The sequence below is a fragment of the Temnothorax americanus genome, unplaced genomic scaffold, assembly GCF_048541705.1.
Source record: "Temnothorax americanus isolate GAGA-0224 unplaced genomic scaffold, ASM4854170v1 Scaffold33, whole genome shotgun sequence".
NCBI classification, from domain to species: domain Eukaryota; kingdom Metazoa; phylum Arthropoda; class Insecta; order Hymenoptera; family Formicidae; genus Temnothorax; species Temnothorax americanus.
Window position 1 is genome coordinate 1190274 of NW_027509475.1, and position 19357 is coordinate 1209630.

The 19357-nt window shown below is 37.4% G+C and overlaps 6 protein-coding genes across 6 annotated transcripts; 1 reads left to right on the plus strand and 5 right to left on the minus strand.

Annotated features, from left to right (window-relative positions):
- Nucleotides 1-2526, minus strand: Trm7-32 (tRNA methyltransferase 7-32). The gene is made up of 5 exons (XM_077413731.1): nt 2110-2526; nt 1799-1868; nt 1496-1695; nt 897-1291; nt 1-756 (listed from the first exon to the last, which is right to left on the minus strand). Exons 1-5 carry the CDS (start codon nt 2228-2230, stop codon nt 295-297), a joined length of 1248 nt encoding a protein of 415 aa, XP_077269857.1. The 5' UTR covers nt 2231-2526; the 3' UTR covers nt 1-294.
- A 97-nt stretch (nt 2527-2623) lies between these two features.
- LOC143901417 (putative U3 small nucleolar RNA-associated protein 11) lies at nt 2624-3745 on the plus strand. The gene is made up of 2 exons (XM_077413734.1): nt 2624-2753; nt 2873-3745. Exon 2 carries the CDS (start codon nt 2892-2894, stop codon nt 3651-3653), a length of 762 nt encoding a protein of 253 aa, XP_077269860.1. The 5' UTR covers nt 2624-2753; nt 2873-2891; the 3' UTR covers nt 3654-3745.
- A 607-nt stretch (nt 3746-4352) lies between these two features.
- On the minus strand, nt 4353-6048 carry LOC143901387 (uncharacterized). Its single transcript, XM_077413655.1, has 5 exons — nt 5639-6048; nt 5274-5408; nt 5114-5200; nt 4887-4977; nt 4353-4686 (listed from the first exon to the last, which is right to left on the minus strand). The coding sequence occupies exons 1-5, from the start codon at nt 5709-5711 to the stop codon at nt 4353-4355; spliced, it is 720 nt and encodes a 239-aa protein (XP_077269781.1). The 5' UTR covers nt 5712-6048.
- A 1078-nt stretch (nt 6049-7126) lies between these two features.
- LOC143901367 (uncharacterized) lies at nt 7127-9257 on the minus strand. The gene is made up of 3 exons (XM_077413615.1): nt 8817-9257; nt 8552-8697; nt 7127-7374 (listed from the first exon to the last, which is right to left on the minus strand). Exons 1-3 carry the CDS (start codon nt 9190-9192, stop codon nt 7195-7197), a joined length of 702 nt encoding a protein of 233 aa, XP_077269741.1. The 5' UTR covers nt 9193-9257; the 3' UTR covers nt 7127-7194.
- A 470-nt stretch (nt 9258-9727) lies between these two features.
- On the minus strand, nt 9728-11250 carry LOC143901287 (uncharacterized). Its single transcript, XM_077413446.1, has 3 exons — nt 11056-11250; nt 10520-10804; nt 9728-10233 (listed from the first exon to the last, which is right to left on the minus strand). Exons 1-3 carry the CDS (start codon nt 11234-11236, stop codon nt 9857-9859), a joined length of 843 nt encoding a protein of 280 aa, XP_077269572.1. The 5' UTR covers nt 11237-11250; the 3' UTR covers nt 9728-9856.
- A 1125-nt stretch (nt 11251-12375) lies between these two features.
- LOC143901344 (uncharacterized) lies at nt 12376-19243 on the minus strand. The gene is made up of 6 exons (XM_077413554.1): nt 18602-19243; nt 16536-16626; nt 15944-16129; nt 15667-15756; nt 14426-14594; nt 12376-14200 (listed from the first exon to the last, which is right to left on the minus strand). The coding sequence occupies exons 2-6, from the start codon at nt 16609-16611 to the stop codon at nt 13054-13056; spliced, it is 1668 nt and encodes a 555-aa protein (XP_077269680.1). The 5' UTR covers nt 16612-16626; nt 18602-19243; the 3' UTR covers nt 12376-13053.
- Between the last annotated feature and the right edge of the window lie 114 nt (nt 19244-19357).

The following is a 19357-nucleotide window of genomic DNA, read 5'->3' on the forward strand; positions in this document are numbered from 1 at the left end:
TCTCCATATCTTTTTTTTATTTAAACTTAGAGAAAGAGTTACATATTTTATGTTGTTTTTAAAACAAATTAGAAATGAAGAATTATTTAAGGAGTTTACGTTTTCAATAGATGATTCGATTTCTGGAAATTAAATCAGTGGATCAGGGGCTAAAAGTTAATTTTTAAGATATAAAAATTTATTTAATAAAAAAAAAATTAGCGTGAAAATATAAATAAATAAATAAATTGTTTCGCAGTGTATTTAGTTATCGTCTGTATTTTCTTTTTCCTTAGATGCAAATTGGTTTTAATTTCATAACGCATCGTTCGCAGTTTTCGCCACTGTATTCGATTCATTATCAAAGTCATTATCCGCAGAAACGACCAATACTCGTTTCATATCATTCGCCAATGATTCATCTTTGTATTCGTTCGCTGTGCTGCAATCGGAAACGGATATATCAAGTTGATATAAGTTTTGTAACCCATCGATGGCCTCTCCGCTATCTTCATCCTGCACGGTTTTCGCGGATGTACTTGGCTGATTGTCGGAGTTATTACTCGCAGAATTCAACGCCCATTTAATTCCGGATATTGATGATTTATTTTCGTGTTCAATCGCTGCTTCGACGTCGATTTCGCTGAAATCGGTGCTGTCATCGAAAATGGAAACGTTTTTCTCGGCTCTTCTCCTACTTATTAACAATGCTTCCTCGTAAGGCGGTGCTATGGGGGCTTGCACCGGTTCGTGGTACTTGTACTCCTTACCTTCGTACTGAAAGCATTTATGTATAATAATAAAACCATAATAAAATTGAATATAATTAAAATAAAATATAAAGGAGAGCAAGGATTTGTTAGAACCATTTGATTTACAGTTAAACGAAAATAAAAATAATGTTCTCATAAACTCACGTTTAGTGGATAACACATATCAGAATCGGGCTGACTGAGGTCTCCGCACACGACGAACGGAACGACGACTCTATTAACTCCTGTCAATTTCTCAAAGTCGCACGGCTCGTCCGTCAACCAAGGATTCAGCATGTTTGGCTCGTATCCTTCCGGCGGGCTGTAGTCTTTACAAACCACAAACGCCTCGATGCTCGAGTTTCGGGAACTGCTAGGTTTCGTGCAGTAGACATAAGGGAAAAATATTCTCAGTTGAGCGTACAAAAGCGACACGTCCTTAGCGCGGAAGATCTTTGCGACGAATGTCCCGCCGGGTCTCAGGATGTGCGTAGCTATGTTCAAAGCGGCCAGTAGCAGCTGCGATTGAATGAATATATCCATGTCGTGTAGACCGGTCACTGCGAACAGAATAAAATTTAGACAATTTAGTCGACGCGCAGGTTTACTAAGATTGGAAAATATGTGTAATACACAGAAATATTACTAGGCTACTAAGATCCAAGCTCGGACTTGGCTTATTCGATATTAATTGAAAATGAAGTTTATCGATCATACAGACAAATCTGTTGAGAACAAAAACGAAAAGGATGAAAGATACGTACCATCAGGTGCCCCATCGCATACCACCAAGTCCGCTCGGGTATTATCAAAGTGCGCAATGATCTGCTCCGCTGTGCTGGTGTTAGTAATGTCACCTTGCAGCTGGATAACTCCTTCCAAAGGCGCCATTGCTTGCAAATCAACCGCCACGATTTTTGGTGGAGACGCAGGACCTTCTTTTAAAGCCTCCTGGTAGTTCTCGCTATAAAATAAAAATGTACAATTGTTTTATTATACAATAAAAAGAATACTTTTTTGTTACACAGCACAGATCTTTTATTTGGTCTTCTATAACATTCATTTACTTTAGCTTGCGAGCCAAGACCTGGCTCCAGCTTCCAGGCGCAGCGCACAGATCCACCGCTTTGGATACTCCTGAAAGAAAGAGATAAAAATTATCTCTTAACGATACAAAGATCTTCTCTCAACATTTGTTATTTATTATTGTTAATTGTCAGATCTGACATTTTTATCCGTAACACTTCAATTTCTTGCGTTGTTTTCACACATTCTTTTTTCATTTATCCAAATCGTGCATTATCTCAGTTTAAATAACATGTGATAAAATGTAATTAAAAAGAAGCGAAATTATATTATTTGCTGCTATTATACGCACCATCAAAAATTTGACACTCCGAATCAATTTGGAGCAGCTTGAAGGCACTCCGGGCTCGCCATCCTTCTTCCTTCGCCTTTCTGTAGTATATATCGCGCTTGTCTTTTGAAGTTTTCCCCATTGTTGATATTTTCCGTTAAACTCACAGTTTTTGTCGCACAAAATAAGTATCTGAGAGCTTTTAAAATAGTTTTTAAATCTTTAATTAATGTTTTCTTTACATTCTTCTCTAAGGATTCCTTATGTTTCCACTTAATAAACTTCTTTAAAGCACATATATTTAGATCGCAAAGTCGCTAATAAACAATTATTATATGTTATATCTTGCACAATATTTTCGAGCTCTAGCGAAACGACTGATCAGGGATCCGACACTTCTAAGCCTAACCTCTCTAGGACGATCAGCTGATTGTTCAAAGAGATGGAAACTGCTCTTTGCATGTGCACTTACACTTATATGCTCGTTTTTCTGCGCATGTGCGACTGTGCGACACGTGACACGTGACAGTATACACTGGTATACACACAACACCGCCTACACGTGTGTCGTGTGTATCGTCGCTGAATGTGAGGTTATGTGGCATAGAGATTATCAGTTCTCGTTATTATTGCAATAGCGGTTTTTTTTTGTGAATACAAAAAGGGTAAGCTTCACAATTAACGTAAACGGGATATTATCTGTATTCTGTATCTTTCACTATCGAATTTATTAATTTCATTTTTTGAACGAACGTGCGCAATGATCATCCGGGTGCTTTTCCAGAGAGCAGCAAGACGTCGAAATGTCGTCGTGGAAGAAAGCCGCGAAGGCGAGCCAGAAGACCCATCGGGAACGTCACCAGCCGGAGACCCGCAAACACCTGGGGCTGCTGGAGAAGAAAAAGGACTACATCGCCCGAGCCAGGGACTTCCAGGAAAAGCGTGCGACCATCAAGCTCCTGAGGAAGCGCGCGCTGAACAAGAACCCGGACGAGTTCCACTTTCACATGATCAACTCCAAAGTGGTGAACGGCGTTCATCGGGAGAAGGACAAGGAGGATCAGCACACGCCCGAGCAGATCAAGCTGATGGAGACGCAGGACCTCAGGTACGTGGCGTACAAGAGGAACATCGAGGCGAAGAAGATAGACAAGCTGCAGAGCCAGTTGCACATGATCGACGCGGCCAACGAGACGCGGAATAAGCACATCTTTTTCGTGGACGACAGTGCCGAGATGAGGAACTTTGACCTCGCCGAGAAATTGAACACGCATCCGGCGCTTCTGTCCAGGCGCACCAATCGGCCAACGTTGGACGCGATCAAGCGTATGAAGCTACCGGAACTCGATAATAAGACTATTGCTAAGCTCGAGCAGAAGAAACACATGGCCTACAAAGAACTCGAGAAGAGGGTCAACAGGGAACGCGAACTGACGGTCGTGCAGCAGAAGTTAGAGATGCGCAGAGCCCTGAAAGACAAGGAAATCAAGAAACCGAAACTAGTGAAGCCTGGCTCGAAGGATAACGCTCCTATTTATAAGTGGAAGTTTGAGAGAAAACGATAATTTATTTCTATTATAGATTTTTCGTAATGATTAGGTATATTATTGTATTAGTTAATTATGAATATCGAATAAAAATGTATATACATAGCTTTCATCATTTTCGATATCATTCTTTTAACGTTTGCGATGAGTCGATAATAAACAATCACGTTTTTCGATAAATTCCATTGAACAGTAATTTAATAATAACGATAAAATCTATTCTTAATTTGTATTACTTATTAATATCTAATAATAATGAAATATAAGTACATAAAATATTGTTGAAGCAATTTATAATTCAGCTAAGAAAAGCACATTATTACATAGAAATGTTAAATCAAAACTTATATACTCGTGTATACGCAACAATCTATAATGTTATAAGAATTTCTACTTTTTTTTGGTTGAACTTATACATATAAAACTTCGTTTAATTATATATATAAATGACTTCAAACGAGTTTTGCCTTCATTTAACGCAATATAATCTCATTTCAAAATTATAGATTGCTGTGTATATAAAAGTATATAAAGTTGATTTGACACTTCTTTTTTTCTGTGTATTAAATTACCATCTTTGCTTATCTCGCTATATTTATCGTTTTGTAACGCTCACATTCTTCTTTTTTGATATTTTTAGTTCCATTATTATATCGCTAATTATCTTCTTCAATATTACGCCGTCTGCGGACATCAATATAATCAATGAAAAGATTGTCACTTGATCGGCGTCGAAATGTTGGAAATTATTTCAAACATCTCGGTAATATCCTCCGCTTCTTCTGACCCTCCGCTTGTTTCCACGCCATTCATTTCCGACGTTTGCACGATCGCCATCTCGCTCGATCCCATTGCTGTCATCGGCTCTGTCATCGATGACCGTCTGCTTTCTGCCGTGGATGTTTCCGCGATCACGTCCGTATCCGTCATTCTCACGGTGTTGTTGGTTGGCATAATCGGCAACATCATTGATATGCTTATGCAATCGTAATTGATCTGCCAAAGTTGTTTCTTGGCGTAAATGTCGAGGCGAAGGCAAGCCGTAATCGAGCTATATGAAAAAGTCATAGCTTTAGATATTGCAAATTAAATTGAAAACGAATGTTTAAAGATTAACTGTGGACAGCTTTGGCAATATGAAAATAATTTTAAGATTCACGAATTGAATTATTTGAAACAAATTTTGAATTTCTTTTCATTATAGTTACAGATCTCTAACTTTTTTAATACAATAATTATTTTAACACGTGCCTAGGAAATCGATGAAGCTCCAAGATTTTGACACACGCGGTCGAGAAAAGACAACCAGGCACATACACGCAAAACTGGAATGCCTTCAAATCTGTAAAATAAATTATATGTAACTTACATTTATTAATTATATATAACATATTATATTAATTATAATTAACATATATATATATTATAATATATATTAATTATAATATATATATTATATTGAAATCGAAAATACTAACTCGTGACTGTTCTAGTGCTGATTGTATCCGAACTCAACGTGACATCCACATTTAGTCCGTTCCTCTGATATGTGAAATTGACGCACACTGTAACATAAAAAATACGATAGTTTAATTCTTGATTTATTATTTTACTTTAATATTACTTTTAAAGACTTACGATTCTTCTCCCTTCTAGTATAAAGGATCATCACGCTTTGGCAGCAAGAACAGGAGAAAGACATCGAGCAGTTGCATGATTGTCGAGTAGCCGAAATCGTTCTGTAAATCAGGAATCCTCTCGATACCCTTGTGCCTAAGATAAATGTTGCCTCTGTTAGTTTTTTTTTTCAGTTTAAACACGTAATAAAATAAATCCAAACACACATGCATCTTAAACTTATATATAATTTGAAAAAAATCGACAAAATATATTTTAATATTTTTAATCATAATCGTCAAAAGTTCTATTTAGTTATTTGCCCAAGTATTGCATTTGGGAAGAAATAAAATTTTCTCATCCGTGAGATAATTGCTAGCACTAACTTTTAACAAGGATAATTTCGCGAACGAGGCACAACCAGATGAAGACGAGTGCACCGATGCTACGCGGATCCATATTTACACATTGCGTTAATTATAACAAACGCGCGCGTTCCTCGTAATTATATTTTAGCTTATTAACGAGCGACGTCTCGTTATACACTAAACGGTTTCTGCTCTTTCACGTTCCGCCCGTCGTTGTATACAGGACGACTGCAATCACGAGAGCTATTGCTATTGTGAGCCTATTGTATTGTAGACTTTTAGAAAATATCCGGAACGTTTTTGTCCACTCTGAATTATATACGGGCGTGAAATCCGCCATTGTGTTTGTGCACGCAGCATTTCCCTACAATCTATCTATGAGATCAAAAAATAATGTGTGCATGCTCCTGCAACAATGATACACACCTTCACATAAAATTATAATATTATATTTGATAATTAAAAAATTGTTTAAAAGAAGAGAAAGTAGGTATCGTCACGCGATTTGCAAATAGAAATATACAATGCGCATTAGAAAAAATCATTTTTTGTAATAAAATCAAACTTATATAATAATTCTTTGTATAAATGTTTGCAATTATTTATTTATTTAAATATAGTAACAATGAACACGTGCCGCAAGGTTACGAAATAATAGTCTTAATTTACAAAAGGATACCGAATTCCTAAATAAGTTGTAATTGTCGCACCAAGAGCGGGGTTGCGTTCTTTCGAAAGATTGCAGTTTCGAGATACCCCTCTTTAATTGGACGCGAGTAAATTCTCTCTGCGCTATCGAGCGACGACCAAATCTAGCGCTAATCGAATCGAGACCGTCGCATTAATTTCAGCAATTATCATGCGTGCGACGGCGATCGATCATCGACACTACCGTTTCCGCGATTTCACGACGACGCATATTGCTTCGCGACGACTTCGCGAGCGAGCGAGCGAAGACGCCGGAATATCAATAAGAATGGAATAATCTTGAAAGCACGTTGGAGCAAAAAATTCACATTGCAAAATTGAAGGAAGCACGATCGATTTTATCGTCCGATTAAATTGATTAATGGATTGCATGATTTCACGGTTCGACATTGGTCGAGGCGATCTCGCACGTCGGTTTTATGATATCGCAGCATCCATACTATGACGAAGATGTTCGCGCATTTTTTCGTTACTTTCTTAATTATGGCACACACCTAACCACCCCCCTCTTCCCCCGACAACCACCCCGTCGCCTCCGCCGCGCACGAATCCGCATGTTTTGTACGTGCGGGGGTAAGTAGGGGACGGAAGATAAGGGGAAGAGAAGAGGGGGGGAATATTAAAAAAGGAGAAATCCGGAGAGAAAGAAACGCGATGTGGACAGACAGGGGTTGGGTGCTGCCTCAGGGTTACAATGACCGCGAGTGGAGTTACTGGGTTAGGTCTGGGTTAGGTCTGGGACAAGCGACACAAGTCGACATAAACGACTCTCTTTTTTTGGCAATTAATAATAAAGATAGAACAACACTTGTGTTGCTTGTTGGAAAACGCACAATATCATTATTATTTGTTTTCGAAAGATATTTTTAGAATATATCATCGTCGTCGTCGTCATCGTCATAATCATCATCATCCTCGTCATCGTAGTCGTCATCGTTCGCATCTTCCGGAAGAAGTTCTACTTGACCAAAGCCTAAACCACCTCCGTCCTCTGGCTTTAACAAAGCTAATCCGTTTGAACCGAATCGGAGACAGTCAAAATTAACCTGCGGAAATAGAGGAAATCTGATAAAATTATGTAAGTCATTTCTGACTATTTATACACGGGAAAAAATGATGTATTAATAGTATTATGATATTTAATTGGAAATAATTTGTTAATTCAATAACAGTATTAATACAACAATATTAATAAAACAAGTATTTGTTTTATTAATACTTTAATACTTTATTTTATACTATGTATTATTTATTTAGACTAAACTATTATTTAGACTATTAATACTAAACCAAATACTTGTTCTATTAAAACAAGAGCATAATTTAACGTATTGAATTAATAAGATTATTTCGTATAAGATTATAGGGGAGACCGGGGCTCTCTTCACAATTTCGAGATTTGAGTTTTCAAACAACTAATTATCATGATTAAACAGTACTAAATATGATAGAGAAAACCTTTCTCTACAATCTTCATGCTAGGAACGCTCCTGTATAGTTTCTTTGTAATAAGTGAAATACGAACATGCTGCATTGTAGCCAATTTGCCCTGATAGTAGGGTAAGTTGGCTATGCGACAAAAGCCCATGTTAAATTAATGAAAATGTAATAGAAACACAAAACGGGTAACAGATATGTATTTCTTGATAAAGATTTGTATCTTTTAAAGCTATTTTGTAATGATTGAATAGCAAAATGCTGTTGCAGAAAAACAATTGTAAACTATTTTAGATGTAGCTTTCAACATAAAAATATTAATATAAATATATATATCTAGCTTCTATCAGCATTGTAGGTAGCAAATCACATACTTACATTACTTACACAGGTCTCACGCGCTCGGTAACAACAAGTCAAGCTAAGCGTGCCTTGATATGAGCCAACATATACCTCATCCCTATATACGTTTAATTTCAGTTATTTTATTACAATAAATTACTGTTGTTCCTCAAAATATCTTGAAACTCTCGAAAATTTACTTGCCACTTCTTGAATCAGAGTTTTCTCTTTTTCTATTGTAATGCTTGTTTGATTTAAATAAAACTTTGGGAAAAGTATCTATGTCATAAAAGAGATATTTTGTGATAACTTTTTCATTGTTTCTTTCGCTATATAAATACATAAACGGAACGCATTGCCAACTTGCCTCTTGTGCCAACGAGCCCCGGTCTCCCCTATGTAGCACTAATAATACTTTTCAAACAATGAACTTTCAAATCTGACCTTAAACAATGTAGTATCCTGGAATTTTCCTTCCAGATTAACGCACAGATGAATATTCCTGCCTTGGAAATATATATTATAAAATCTGACGCACGCTCTGATCGGTAGCCTCGGAACAGGAACGCAAATTGGTCTAGGATTCTTTCCTATAAAGATACGATAAATTTTGATAAATTAAGAAAAAATATATTCATTTTCTTTTCATCTATAAATCTTTAACTTATCTAATTATTGATTTATGTTTTATCTGTATATATGCGCTTACCGGAAATAGTCCTCGTATAAAGAACTCTGTCGTTCATCATGATTTTGGCGGTGAAGCTGAATTCGTCAGGATCGTACGAGACGTTCACGCAGGCCTTTTGTCCGTACAGGATTCTCGAACAACATCCGCAGACACCGCCGCCACACTGACATGGTTGCCTAGTCGCGGTGACCGTGCTGTTTCCCGATGTCGAAGAATTCGTGGTCTGTTTCAACAGCGCCTTGAATTGCTCCAGATCTTCCTGCGATTGCGAGAAATCCTCGAGCTCGCTGCTAACGATTCTTCCTGTCGTGAAACCTTCCTCGACTCTCGATTCCAGGCGCGAGCACAATTGCGCGAAGACGATGATCAACAGCAGCCAGCAGGCGGCCCTCATTTTGCGTTCTTGATCTTGTCTCTGCGCTCAAGCGAGACGAGAGGACATCTCCTCGAGATGTGCCTTCTTGCTGGGCGATTGAAACTTGACTGGCCGGTTAACGGGCTTTTCATACTGACCCAGTTTTACGGTGAAATTTAGGCTTGGCTCGCGCTCGCCCGCATTTTGTTATTGCCTAGAACTCGTCACGGAGAAACGACAGGATTTTCTGGAAATGCTGTCGCGTGTCTCGAATACCTTCAATCGTTCAATACGGTAAGGATGAAACATTACTTCAAGCTAGCGTTCCGTAAATTTAATTATTCGTTGACTTAATGATTCTTTATCAATAATTAATAACGCGAGGCTCTTGAAGACATTTGTAATTGAAGCAAGATTTTTATTTTTATTTTTAATTAACAAAAAAATACATAAATGCGTTAACTTGTAAAAGTTAATACTTACGTGCATTTAATATATTTTATAAAATATTGTAATATAAGGCAAATTCGAAGCTATATATACAGTTGCAATATACATTTTATCGATCTTCACATCAGGAATACATATACATATATTATATAACGGCAAATAGAACATATATATTAACTGATAAATATAATAAATACATTTATAACATCATAATAACATCTTGTATGCGTATAATTTTGTAATTACGCAGACATCACAGCTTTAACTGGCCAATGTTATTTTCCTGCTCGGGGGTCAGAATCGAAGTTTGATTGTTTGGAAGTCCAACGGAATCTGGCTCGAAGTCCACTGGGTCGTATATTTCCGGTCCATTTACTTCCGACATGAGCATTGCCAGTGGCGCCGTGTTGGAGACATTACTGCCGTCTTCGGGCTTCATCCAGGAGACGCCATCCGCGCCGATCTTTACGCAATCGAAGTGCAAAATCAAGACTGGCCACATCACCACAAGTGTCTCCAGGTCAATGCACGTGTGTAGATTTTTGCCCGACGTGTAGACGTCGAAGAAACGCACGCAAAAAGATACGAAGGGAGGATAGAAAGGCACGCAGACCGGTGGTGGATTCTTAGCTGCGAATTAATTTAATTATTACACTACACAATCAATGTACATACAAACGCAAATTGCAATAAATTTAAATCGAATTAGTTAAAAGTCCGTTAACTACAAATTTTGCGAAAAGTTTATATAATTAAATTATCGCAATTAATTTTTTAATTTTATTGCGTAGCGAAAAAGGAAAAGTGAATCCAATATTATTTTCTTCACCAGGAAAATGTAGATTTATAGATGAAGATTATCTCAGGTTGAAATATATTAATTATATGTAAAAGTTATTTAGTTAGAGTTACTCACCAGATAGAGAACCTGTACTAAGAACTTCTCTTTCGTTTACTATAAGATTGAATTTAATGGCAAAGTCTTCAGGGGAATAGGTAAAATTAGTGCAAGCACGACGATCGAGGTTGAACGCAGTTATGTTGATGCCGCTGCAACAGCCACAAGTGAAACCTTCGCAGTTGCATTTTACACCACGGAAACCGATTGCAGGAAAAGGGTCACGACCAATCCTCTCCAGTGCGCCTTTCAATCCCAATCGCGTGTTCGGATCGTAGAACACCGAATTAAATTTGGTCACATCTGAAAGAAAACAATGCCAGATAGGTATGTCTTTCGTTTCCTAAAAAGGATTATTTTTCTTTCTCTAAAAAAGTAACGATATTTTACAAAGATAATTAATTAATTATCTTTGTAAGCAGATATAATTTATCTAAAAGAAAACGATGTTTTTAATTAATTGTACATATTGTCTGTAACTCGTGCAATTTTCTACAAATTTCCATTGTAAAATTTCAAGATATTAATTGCAAAGAACTATTTAGACTTCTCACCGATGTATTTTCCGATGAAATAGCCCGCAGAAATGTTTTGAATTCCTAGAGCCAGAAGAGATACAAGGAGCCACTTAGATAGCATTGTCGTACCAGCTGCACAACCTGCACGTTTCAATGCCGACGGAAGACTGAAATTGGGCACACGTTGGACCACGAGGCGCAGAGACGCCAGACTCATTAATTATGCATCAACTTTCCATACAAGGTAAAATAAGAATACTTAATGAAAGATTGTCAGCATTAATTAAGTGACGCTTTACGACCAAGGAACAATCAAAGGATATAAACCTACTTTTACTTTTACTAAAAATTTAAGTTTTATAATAACTATTAAATGACTATTTTTAAATATGTGAGAGATGCGGCAAGAAATTCAAAGAAATCCGAAACTTTGCAGAAAAATATGGTGCAGAAAAATACCGGAACCGTATTACATAGCTATTTTTCATAAAAAAAAATTTTTAAGGATAAAAGCATCTCTCCGAGTTCTTTATATCCTTTGCTTATATTTCTAAAATTACAAAAAATGTCGAGAAAAATATTGACCTTTAATTTTCAAGATTGCTAATAAAAATATATGCATTTAATACTACTTTAATATATGCATTATCCAACAAAATAGATATACCAGACCGGCAGCCATCTATTCGAGTGCTCTCATTACATAACAAAGGAATTTAAGACGTCACATCGTTTAAGAAAATATAGAAGATAAGAGCCCGCTTTTGTGTCTTGACACACGTGTGTTATAACCATGCCTAACAATAAGTCAATTATTAAAGTCTGTTTGTCCACTAGTAATAAAAGTATAAAACTCTTATCTTCAAAGCTGTCGTACATGTTTAACAATGTCAAATAATCTTAAATGTCTCGATTGCGCAACTTAAATTACTGGTTGCGTGCTGCAAAAATTAATCTGATTTATCAATTGTGTTTACCAAAACCTGCACTTAATTGCAGGCAACTACTTGGAATAGGTATTTTTAGATATAGCCTACCTTTTTTGAACTTTCGTATCTCGGGAAATATCATAAAAATTATTATATAAAATGGTTTTGTATTAACATGTTTTTATAATAATTAATTATTAATAATTATGTGTCGAAAACTTTCCGACAGAATTAATTTTAACTAATCAGAAAGTATATTAAATCTTAATGTAATAAACATTTTTATACGCATTGAAAACTACTTTAATAATTTAAATAAAATTAAATTAATGCTCTAATCAATAATTTATTACTGTTAATTTTAATTTGAAAAACTGAAAAAATTCTAAAATTAAAAACAAAATGAATAACTACGAAAGGTACATGACATATAAATAGCGCGTTATATTTATTTATTTATTACAGTCAATAAATAACTTAAAATCATAATACATACAATAAATATTCATTTGCTCTTAATAAATAACGTTAAACTAATCGAGCAATTTATTATGGCTGAGGTCATTGCAAATTCTCGTATTACATAAAAATCTTCTATTCACGCAATTCTATTTGAGCGTTCTCTCAAGAAAGCTCTTCCATCTTTGCTGTAAGATTTCCTATCAGTCTCCGTATTATTCAATAAATAAAAAAATAACTATGTAAAAAAAACAAGATAATTGTGATAATAGCGAAATAAACCACGAAATTATTTTCCAACATAAAATCAATTAACAGTTATTGTGAAATTAACGATCTTCTTTTTACGATTATCGTTACGAATCATTAAGAAATAATTAGGATGTCGTGAAAACACGCAATCCGTTATTTTTCAGCCATCACGAAATTACGAGTCGAGAAACGTTGACTCTTGTAATCTTATCGTTAAAAAACAGGTCGCACTGTCACAATTATACCAATTCACCGAATCTTCGACGAACGTTCCGCTGAACCGAACAAAACACCCCGAGTTTCGTCGGATCCAACGAATTTATGACCAGACCAGAAGGATGAGCTTTCTTCGATTTCCAATTACCCTACTGACTGGAGCAATACTCTGTACACTTCAAAGCCTCGTGATCTTGCTTTGACGATTTTCACTGGAATGCCTCTCCCTACCGAGAAATCCAAGATCGTAATCCTCATCATCGTGCTTGTGGACGTTAGTTTGATTCGTCTTCGTGTTTTCTTTGCTCTTCTTACTTTTCCCAGTACCCATAAGAGCGCTCAACATGGCGTTTTCCTCTTCCTCGTCGTCATCGTCGTCGTCGTCCAAATCGTCAAGATCCTCGGCCTTAACGTCCTCATCATCGTCGTGCTCCTCGTGCTTCTCATCTTCCAATTTATCTTCGTCCTCATCGTCTTCTTCTTCGTCTTCGTCTTCATCATCCTTCTCGTCGTCGTCATCGTCGAGAAGATCGTCATCCTCGTCGTCGACGTCCTCGTCATCATCATCCAGAATATCATCGTCATCATCGTCATCCTCATCCTTGACGGGTTTCTTCGCCGGCTTCTCAGGATCCTGGATCGCGTTGACGCTGGTCGACGTTACCGTGGGTTTCTTCTTGATTCCGATGACTCCTTTCTTCACTTTGTTGACGGTCGGCGCCTTGTCGGGTTTCGCGATGTACACGATTTTGTTGGAGGACTCCGTGATCTGTTCCTGGTTCTCGTCAGTGTTGTCTTCAGTGTTGCTCTCTTCGGTCAATGCTCCCGTATTTTCTTCTTCTTCTTCTCCGCCCCCTTCTGCTTTCAATGGTTCCTGGGTGATGTCGTCGTGTTCCTCGTAATTATTTTCCTGCTCGTTGTTGTTGGGGAAGGTAGGCAGCTCGTGATCCTCTAACAATACGGGAGTCGTTGGCCGTGGTAGAATCGGTATGGTGAATTCCAACAACGGTGGCCCGGTGGTAACTTGGGGTCTTGTTGGCGCGTCGTCATCGCCACCAGTGAAGATATCCAGCAGAGCGCTGAAACCCAGTATGTCATCATCGTCATCGTCGTCTGACTCCTGTGCGTTATCAACTCCCGAGGCATCGGGGACGGTATTCGTAATGGGTCTTTCGTCGTCCTCATCGTCGTCGTCGTCGTCGTCGTCATCGTCATCTGAACCGAGCCCGAAAAAATCGTCATCATCGTCTTCCTCTGAAGTGACCTCTGTCTCGACAACTGGAAGTGGCTCGGCAGGTCGAAGCTTCAAGCCTTCTGGACCGAATCTAAAATTCATCAAATCAAATAACGGCATATGCTGCTTTTAACAATTACTAGACGTCATAAACGCGCGCGCTATTTAGCTTTATTATTATATATTACATTACACTATACGAGTGGATTTTAACAAATAATTTGCATATTAAGTCTTGTTCTTTAAGGAATTTTTGTTGTAAATTTAAATTTGCAAACAGGAAATCTACTACTATTGCACTTTTATTGATCAGTACCTGAAGCAACTAACGCGAAGAGTGGCTTCCAACTCGGTAGGAGATTGCAATTCCAAACCGAGGCACGCTTTGAAGTGATTCTTCGCGTCGCGCTGGATAGAATAAATCCTGCCGCAGAATTTGTTGAAGCCACCCGGTAGCGGTACACACACAGGCTTCGGACTTTTTCCTGAAATTCATAATTTTACCAATATGTCAAATAATTTATCTCTAATAAATAAAAAGTTAAGTAAAATATCGAATTAAAACAAAATCATTAAATCTGAGGAAGCGCCTCAGAGAGATATCTATATTACAATAACTGGGTATCATGATCTAGAACCTGTCTAGTTCAAACAAATCGAGGTCGTCAAACATGATAAAAAAAAAGCAAACCCACTCGACGTCGACATCCTCGAAAAATCGTCCGTACAAATACTTTCGCTCCGTTAGACTGACACGAATTTCGTCGAGTGGCGCCTGCACGTCACCGTTGACTTCGTAATCTATTTTTTCTTTTCATGAACGCATACCGGAGAAATCGATCTCGCGCATATAAAACTGGCACGACAATGTGAAATTTGCCCGATGTAACAAGGCAAAAATATGTTTTTATGTAGTTATTGCGTAGTTTCGCGTTCTTTACAAGGAAGTAAAAGTTTCAAGAGCTATGCATATCTTCTATCGACGGATCTTCTATTGACAGTGACATGCACATGCCGGGTGAAAGTTGGAATTATAGCTTCCTGGATGTTACGCTAATATGATGTATCCGCCGAACGTTGATTCACGCGCAATTAACACACTTTTCTCGCCAATATTATCGAGCGCGCGGTACACGTGTGTGATTTAGTATTTTACGAGGCACCGAATTGTAAATTGTCCACCGAATAAAAAGAAACGTAGTCTGTAGTCTCTATGTGTGTTTTCTATATATATATATATATATAAAGTTTGGTTCTTTTTACAATTTATAATAACGGTAATATATCATTCTAAATCTACATTATCAGAATCACTGTAAATAAATAATATTATATCAAATCAATTATCGAAATTACTTTGAATAAATGAAAAATTATTCGAGAGATCAATTTTTTTTAGCAAACAATTGCTAAATTTTTATCGATAAGTAAGCTGAAAAATATAATTATTCGCTGTAATTTGCTCTTTTAATAAAAAAATTCACAGAAAATATTGATTAATCAGAAAAAAATGCCGAACTAATAATCGACACCGTTATTAAATTTGATTGCGATTACCGTTAACGATTGTGCTGGTTAATATGTTGTCGCCGAAGCTCAACTGGACTGCCAAGTTATCACCTTGAAGGTACTGCAGCGAAGCGCATCCTAAAATTTCAAATACTTTCGTTAGTAACGTAATATATTTATTAAAAAATATGACGTAATAAACACTACGAAGGATAACATTCTATCAATAAACAATACACGGTACTATAGATAACAAACGCATATTATACTTTGCTTCCGTACTGATGCACTTTCATTTTTCGTGCATGCGTTGCGTGATAATTACCTGGTCCTTTCAGCTGCACGAGCGGTATGTGAAAGTCCCGGCAGCAATTGCAAATGTTCTCGTTGCAGGTGCAGTATCGGTTCACGCTGTCGGTCGCCTGTTTCAGCGACATCGTCGTCAAGTCTATGTCGCTTTGCTTCACGTTATTCGCGGCGCGAGCCACTCGATGCGTCGCCTCATCGCGATCTGCAAACATTTTTACGATTTAAGCCCGCTTTAGACGATCTATAATTTATGTCAAATTTCAGGATAGAGTCCTACTATATAATTAATAATTTATTATTTTACGTACCGCGGAATACGAAAAACATTTAAATGTACACGCATATAAAATAATAAAAAAAATATATAAAATAATAAATGGAAAAATTAAATTAAACACACATAAAATGATAAATAAAATTTTATCCTGAAATATGATAAATCGCGAATTATATAGAAAGTCTAATGAGCTTTATCATGCAGCATTGCTTTTTTTCTTATTCATATATGTAATGAAATCTGTATCAAAATTAATTTCCACGTTTTTCCATTAGATTTATTTTTGCTTATCTCATTTTGTTCATTTTTTTCTTAAATTTATTTCTCTTACCAATTACTCGACCGTAAGCCGCAAAGGCCACCAACAAGAGAATCAGCAACAGCTCGAAAATCGTCGACAGTCGCATTCTTTCGCTCTGGTTCTGAAAACAATACCAAGAACCTGTATCGCGATTGTAATATTACGCTGTGATAAACATTCATCTCGTATGTAGTGGCACGTTCCAAACTCATTTCAGTATCTTTCGGCCAATTCTGATAAAGGTGCGACAATAGAACCGTAAAAACATAACAAGATTTTACGCACGTGCCGACGCAGAGGCCAGAAACTGCGCCGAGTTTCATGCTTAATTTACGCAGTATATTTTCCTATTACGTGATTAAATATTATTTCCAAAAGTCGAAATTTTTTCAACAGATAATAAACAGTGTATCTTTACTGGCAAATTTTTCCCACGCAAATCGGACTTCAAATTTAACAACTATTTTTTATTAAGTACCAGTGAATTAAGAAGTAATTTTCGCAGTGTTAAACAATTTTAATGACAAAAATTCAAAATATTTTGTTAATGGTGTACAAAAATTAATTTATTATTTAAAAATTCATTATTAATTTATTATTAAGAATGTATTGATATAAAGGGTAATTATATTAAAACATAAAAATAATTGTTTTATTTTATCATCTTTTTTTATATATAGGCCGGGAAATTTTGGATTTTACTACATATTTTATTTCCCTCGAAAGCTCGTTTCGTCAATTAAGCGACTTTGGGTTACGCTTCTCAACTTTACACAGAGCGCGTTCATCAACTTGTTCATTCATAAAGAGCACATTTAAAAAAAAAAAAGAGTGCATTGAACGTGTTTCTTCCCTCATAATTATATTTCTCCCGCCTCCCGATGATTATCCCATAGTCCCGCGGTCACGGCGAACAATAGAGACACTCGTTCCGCTCATCAATCGTCGAGATAGAGCGGCAATCTCGCTTCCTTTCTGCCACTCGATTCACGAAAACATCTCTACCAGAACCACCGCGGTATTATATTTTCATCTTTCGGATAAACAACCGTCCCAGACACGCGCGCGGCGAAACGTATTCCCCTTCCGGTTTTCAAACGCGAACGTCCCTCTCGTATATGCTAGCGACCGGTTGACCCAAATCCCGGTCACGGTCAAAGGCGTGCGTCAGAAAGGCGCTTACACGAGAGACCCGATGGCGGAGTGCGGACTTTAGTAGCACGATCGAGGAGACGTGCGGTTTTACGCGCTAGACAGACACTCATATGCCACCGTTATAAAAGCGCGTTACATATGGTCGAGGTTGCTGGATACGGTCGTGGCTATACGCTTCGACGTTGTCGCCGAGCGCGTGAGATCGATTCCTCACGCGTCGTCGTGCCCCATGCACAGACCGAATCGCGGAAGTGACTGTGCGAGAAATTAGATTCGGCGCAATTGGTGATTTTATGAAATGATTTTTATATAGGACTCGCTATGTCCATCTCTAACTCGTTAGAGGCTTTATTAATTTCAGAAGATACATAATAAATATTGTACATGAATAAATACGCACATGTTACACATATTACATTATGTAATACGCGTGGTGGATCCAAATTGTACAATATTTTAAATTTAATGGCGCATGCGTGATGTTTGATTTCTGAATAATTTGATGAATATCAAGCAAAGTCAATTTTGCATAATGCGTGTAAAGAAGCAGAGAACAAGAAATATTCGTTGATTTTGTTTTACATGTAAGCTCTATTTTATTAATGTTAAACATATTAAACATGTGATTCTATTAAATGTTTATATATATATATATATATATATATATATATATATAGAAATCGTACAGAATACAATATATATTATTTTGTAAGGGATTATTTAAAGAATTATGAATTATGTATACATTTAAAGAATCAATTGCTACGTGTGGCAATGGGTTTTTTAAGCGTAACTCATGAATCTTTAGATAAATAAGGAAAATATTACCACACGTGGCGATTGATTCTTTAGCGAGTGACTCTTCGTTTTTGTCGCAGCGCGTGTGTTTTCCCGATTTCTCAAATCTCCCAAACGTACAAATTGTATCTGACTCTACCCACCTGTGGGTCGTTGAGAAGAAATCCGAGAGAGCAACCGTGCTCGTTGTTCACCTGTCTCCTGCACCCTACGGCTCTTTTTCCCTGACTCTTCGTCTTACGGAGGCCAATGTCCAACTGAAGATGCCGCCCAACTCCCCCCAAGGTTTCTTTAAAAGTCGGTCAGGCCACCACCACCTGTCCACCGCGGGCCGCTGCTAGGATTATTAAACATTCTAATGCGCTCTAGGTAAATCAGAGGCGGCCCCACACCAACCACGTCACGTCGCTCGCTTCCGATCCTTCGTCGGACTATACGATGACGGCGTCGCCGTCGTCCCGGCGATGAAAGCGGGAAGTCCACTTTTCCATCTCCCCGCGTAACCGGTAACCAGGTGCCATGCCCGCGGTGCGCACACACGGGTGAATGAAGATGGTTCCGGATGATTCAACATTCGCCAACATTCGCACGAAAATATCCGCGGGAGAGGGAAAAGTCACGCTAATAACTTCCGACATCCTTTAATTGCGTCCGGATTCCGGCAGAAAAAGCGACAAGCCGCCCCGGGGACGCGACAGTCTTCGCGATGCGCTTATCTCAACTCGTTTAATACGTTATCGCCAAAAGTTGAATGGCATATGGGATATTCTGAAAAAAATATTTCAAGACGATATACATGAAAAAACAAAGTTTTTCAAAGTATTCGAGATTTCTAAAAATATTGGTCTTTTGGCGCAAAATCCAGAAAAATCTTAATCTACTAGCACATCTTTAATATT

Bases quoted from the DNA above. Each gene is read 5' to 3' on its own strand.
- LOC143901417 (XM_077413734.1), top strand. From the start codon at position 2,892: ATGTCGTCGTGGAAGAAAGCCGCGAAGGCGAGCCAGAAGACCCATCGG.
- Trm7-32 (XM_077413731.1), bottom strand. From the start codon at position 2,230: ATGGGGAAAACTTCAAAAGACAAGCGCGATATATACTACAGAAAGGCG. The intron at 1,696-1,798 runs GTAAATGAATGT...TTTATTTTATAG, and splicing joins GTCTTGGCTCGCAAGCTAAA to CGAGAACTACCAGGAGGCTT. The intron at 1,292-1,495 runs GTACGTATCTTT...TTCTGTTCGCAG, and splicing joins ATGCGATGGGGCACCTGATG to TGACCGGTCTACACGACATG.
- LOC143901287 (XM_077413446.1), bottom strand. From the start codon at position 11,236: ATGAGTCTGGCGTCTCTGCGCCTCGTGGTCCAACGTGTGCCCAATTTC. The intron at 10,805-11,055 runs GTGAGAAGTCTA...GTTTTCTTTCAG, and splicing joins TTTCATCGGAAAATACATCG to ATGTGACCAAATTTAATTCG. The intron at 10,234-10,519 runs GTGAGTAACTCT...ATTAATTCGCAG, and splicing joins TAGTACAGGTTCTCTATCTG to CTAAGAATCCACCACCGGTC.
- LOC143901344 (XM_077413554.1), bottom strand. From the start codon at position 16,611: ATGCGACTGTCGACGATTTTCGAGCTGTTGCTGATTCTCTTGTTGGTG. The intron at 16,130-16,535 runs GTAAGAGAAATA...AAATGTTTGCAG, and splicing joins GGCTTACGGTCGAGTAATTG to ATCGCGATGAGGCGACGCAT. The intron at 14,201-14,425 runs GTACTGATCAAT...GATGAATTTTAG, and splicing joins CTTCGCGTTAGTTGCTTCAG to ATTCGGTCCAGAAGGCTTGA.
- LOC143901367 (XM_077413615.1), bottom strand. From the start codon at position 9,192: ATGAGGGCCGCCTGCTGGCTGCTGTTGATCATCGTCTTCGCGCAATTG. The intron at 8,698-8,816 runs GTAAGCGCATAT...GTATCTTTATAG, and splicing joins TTATACGAGGACTATTTCCG to GAAAGAATCCTAGACCAATT. The intron at 7,375-8,551 runs GTCAGATTTGAA...CTATTTCCGCAG, and splicing joins AGGATACTACATTGTTTAAG to GTTAATTTTGACTGTCTCCG.
- LOC143901387 (XM_077413655.1), bottom strand. From the start codon at position 5,711: ATGGATCCGCGTAGCATCGGTGCACTCGTCTTCATCTGGTTGTGCCTC. The intron at 4,978-5,113 runs GTTAGTATTTTC...TTTATTTTACAG, and splicing joins CAGCACTAGAACAGTCACGA to ATTTGAAGGCATTCCAGTTT. The intron at 4,687-4,886 runs GCACGTGTTAAA...TTTTTCATATAG, and splicing joins GAGCTTCATCGATTTCCTAG to CTCGATTACGGCTTGCCTTC.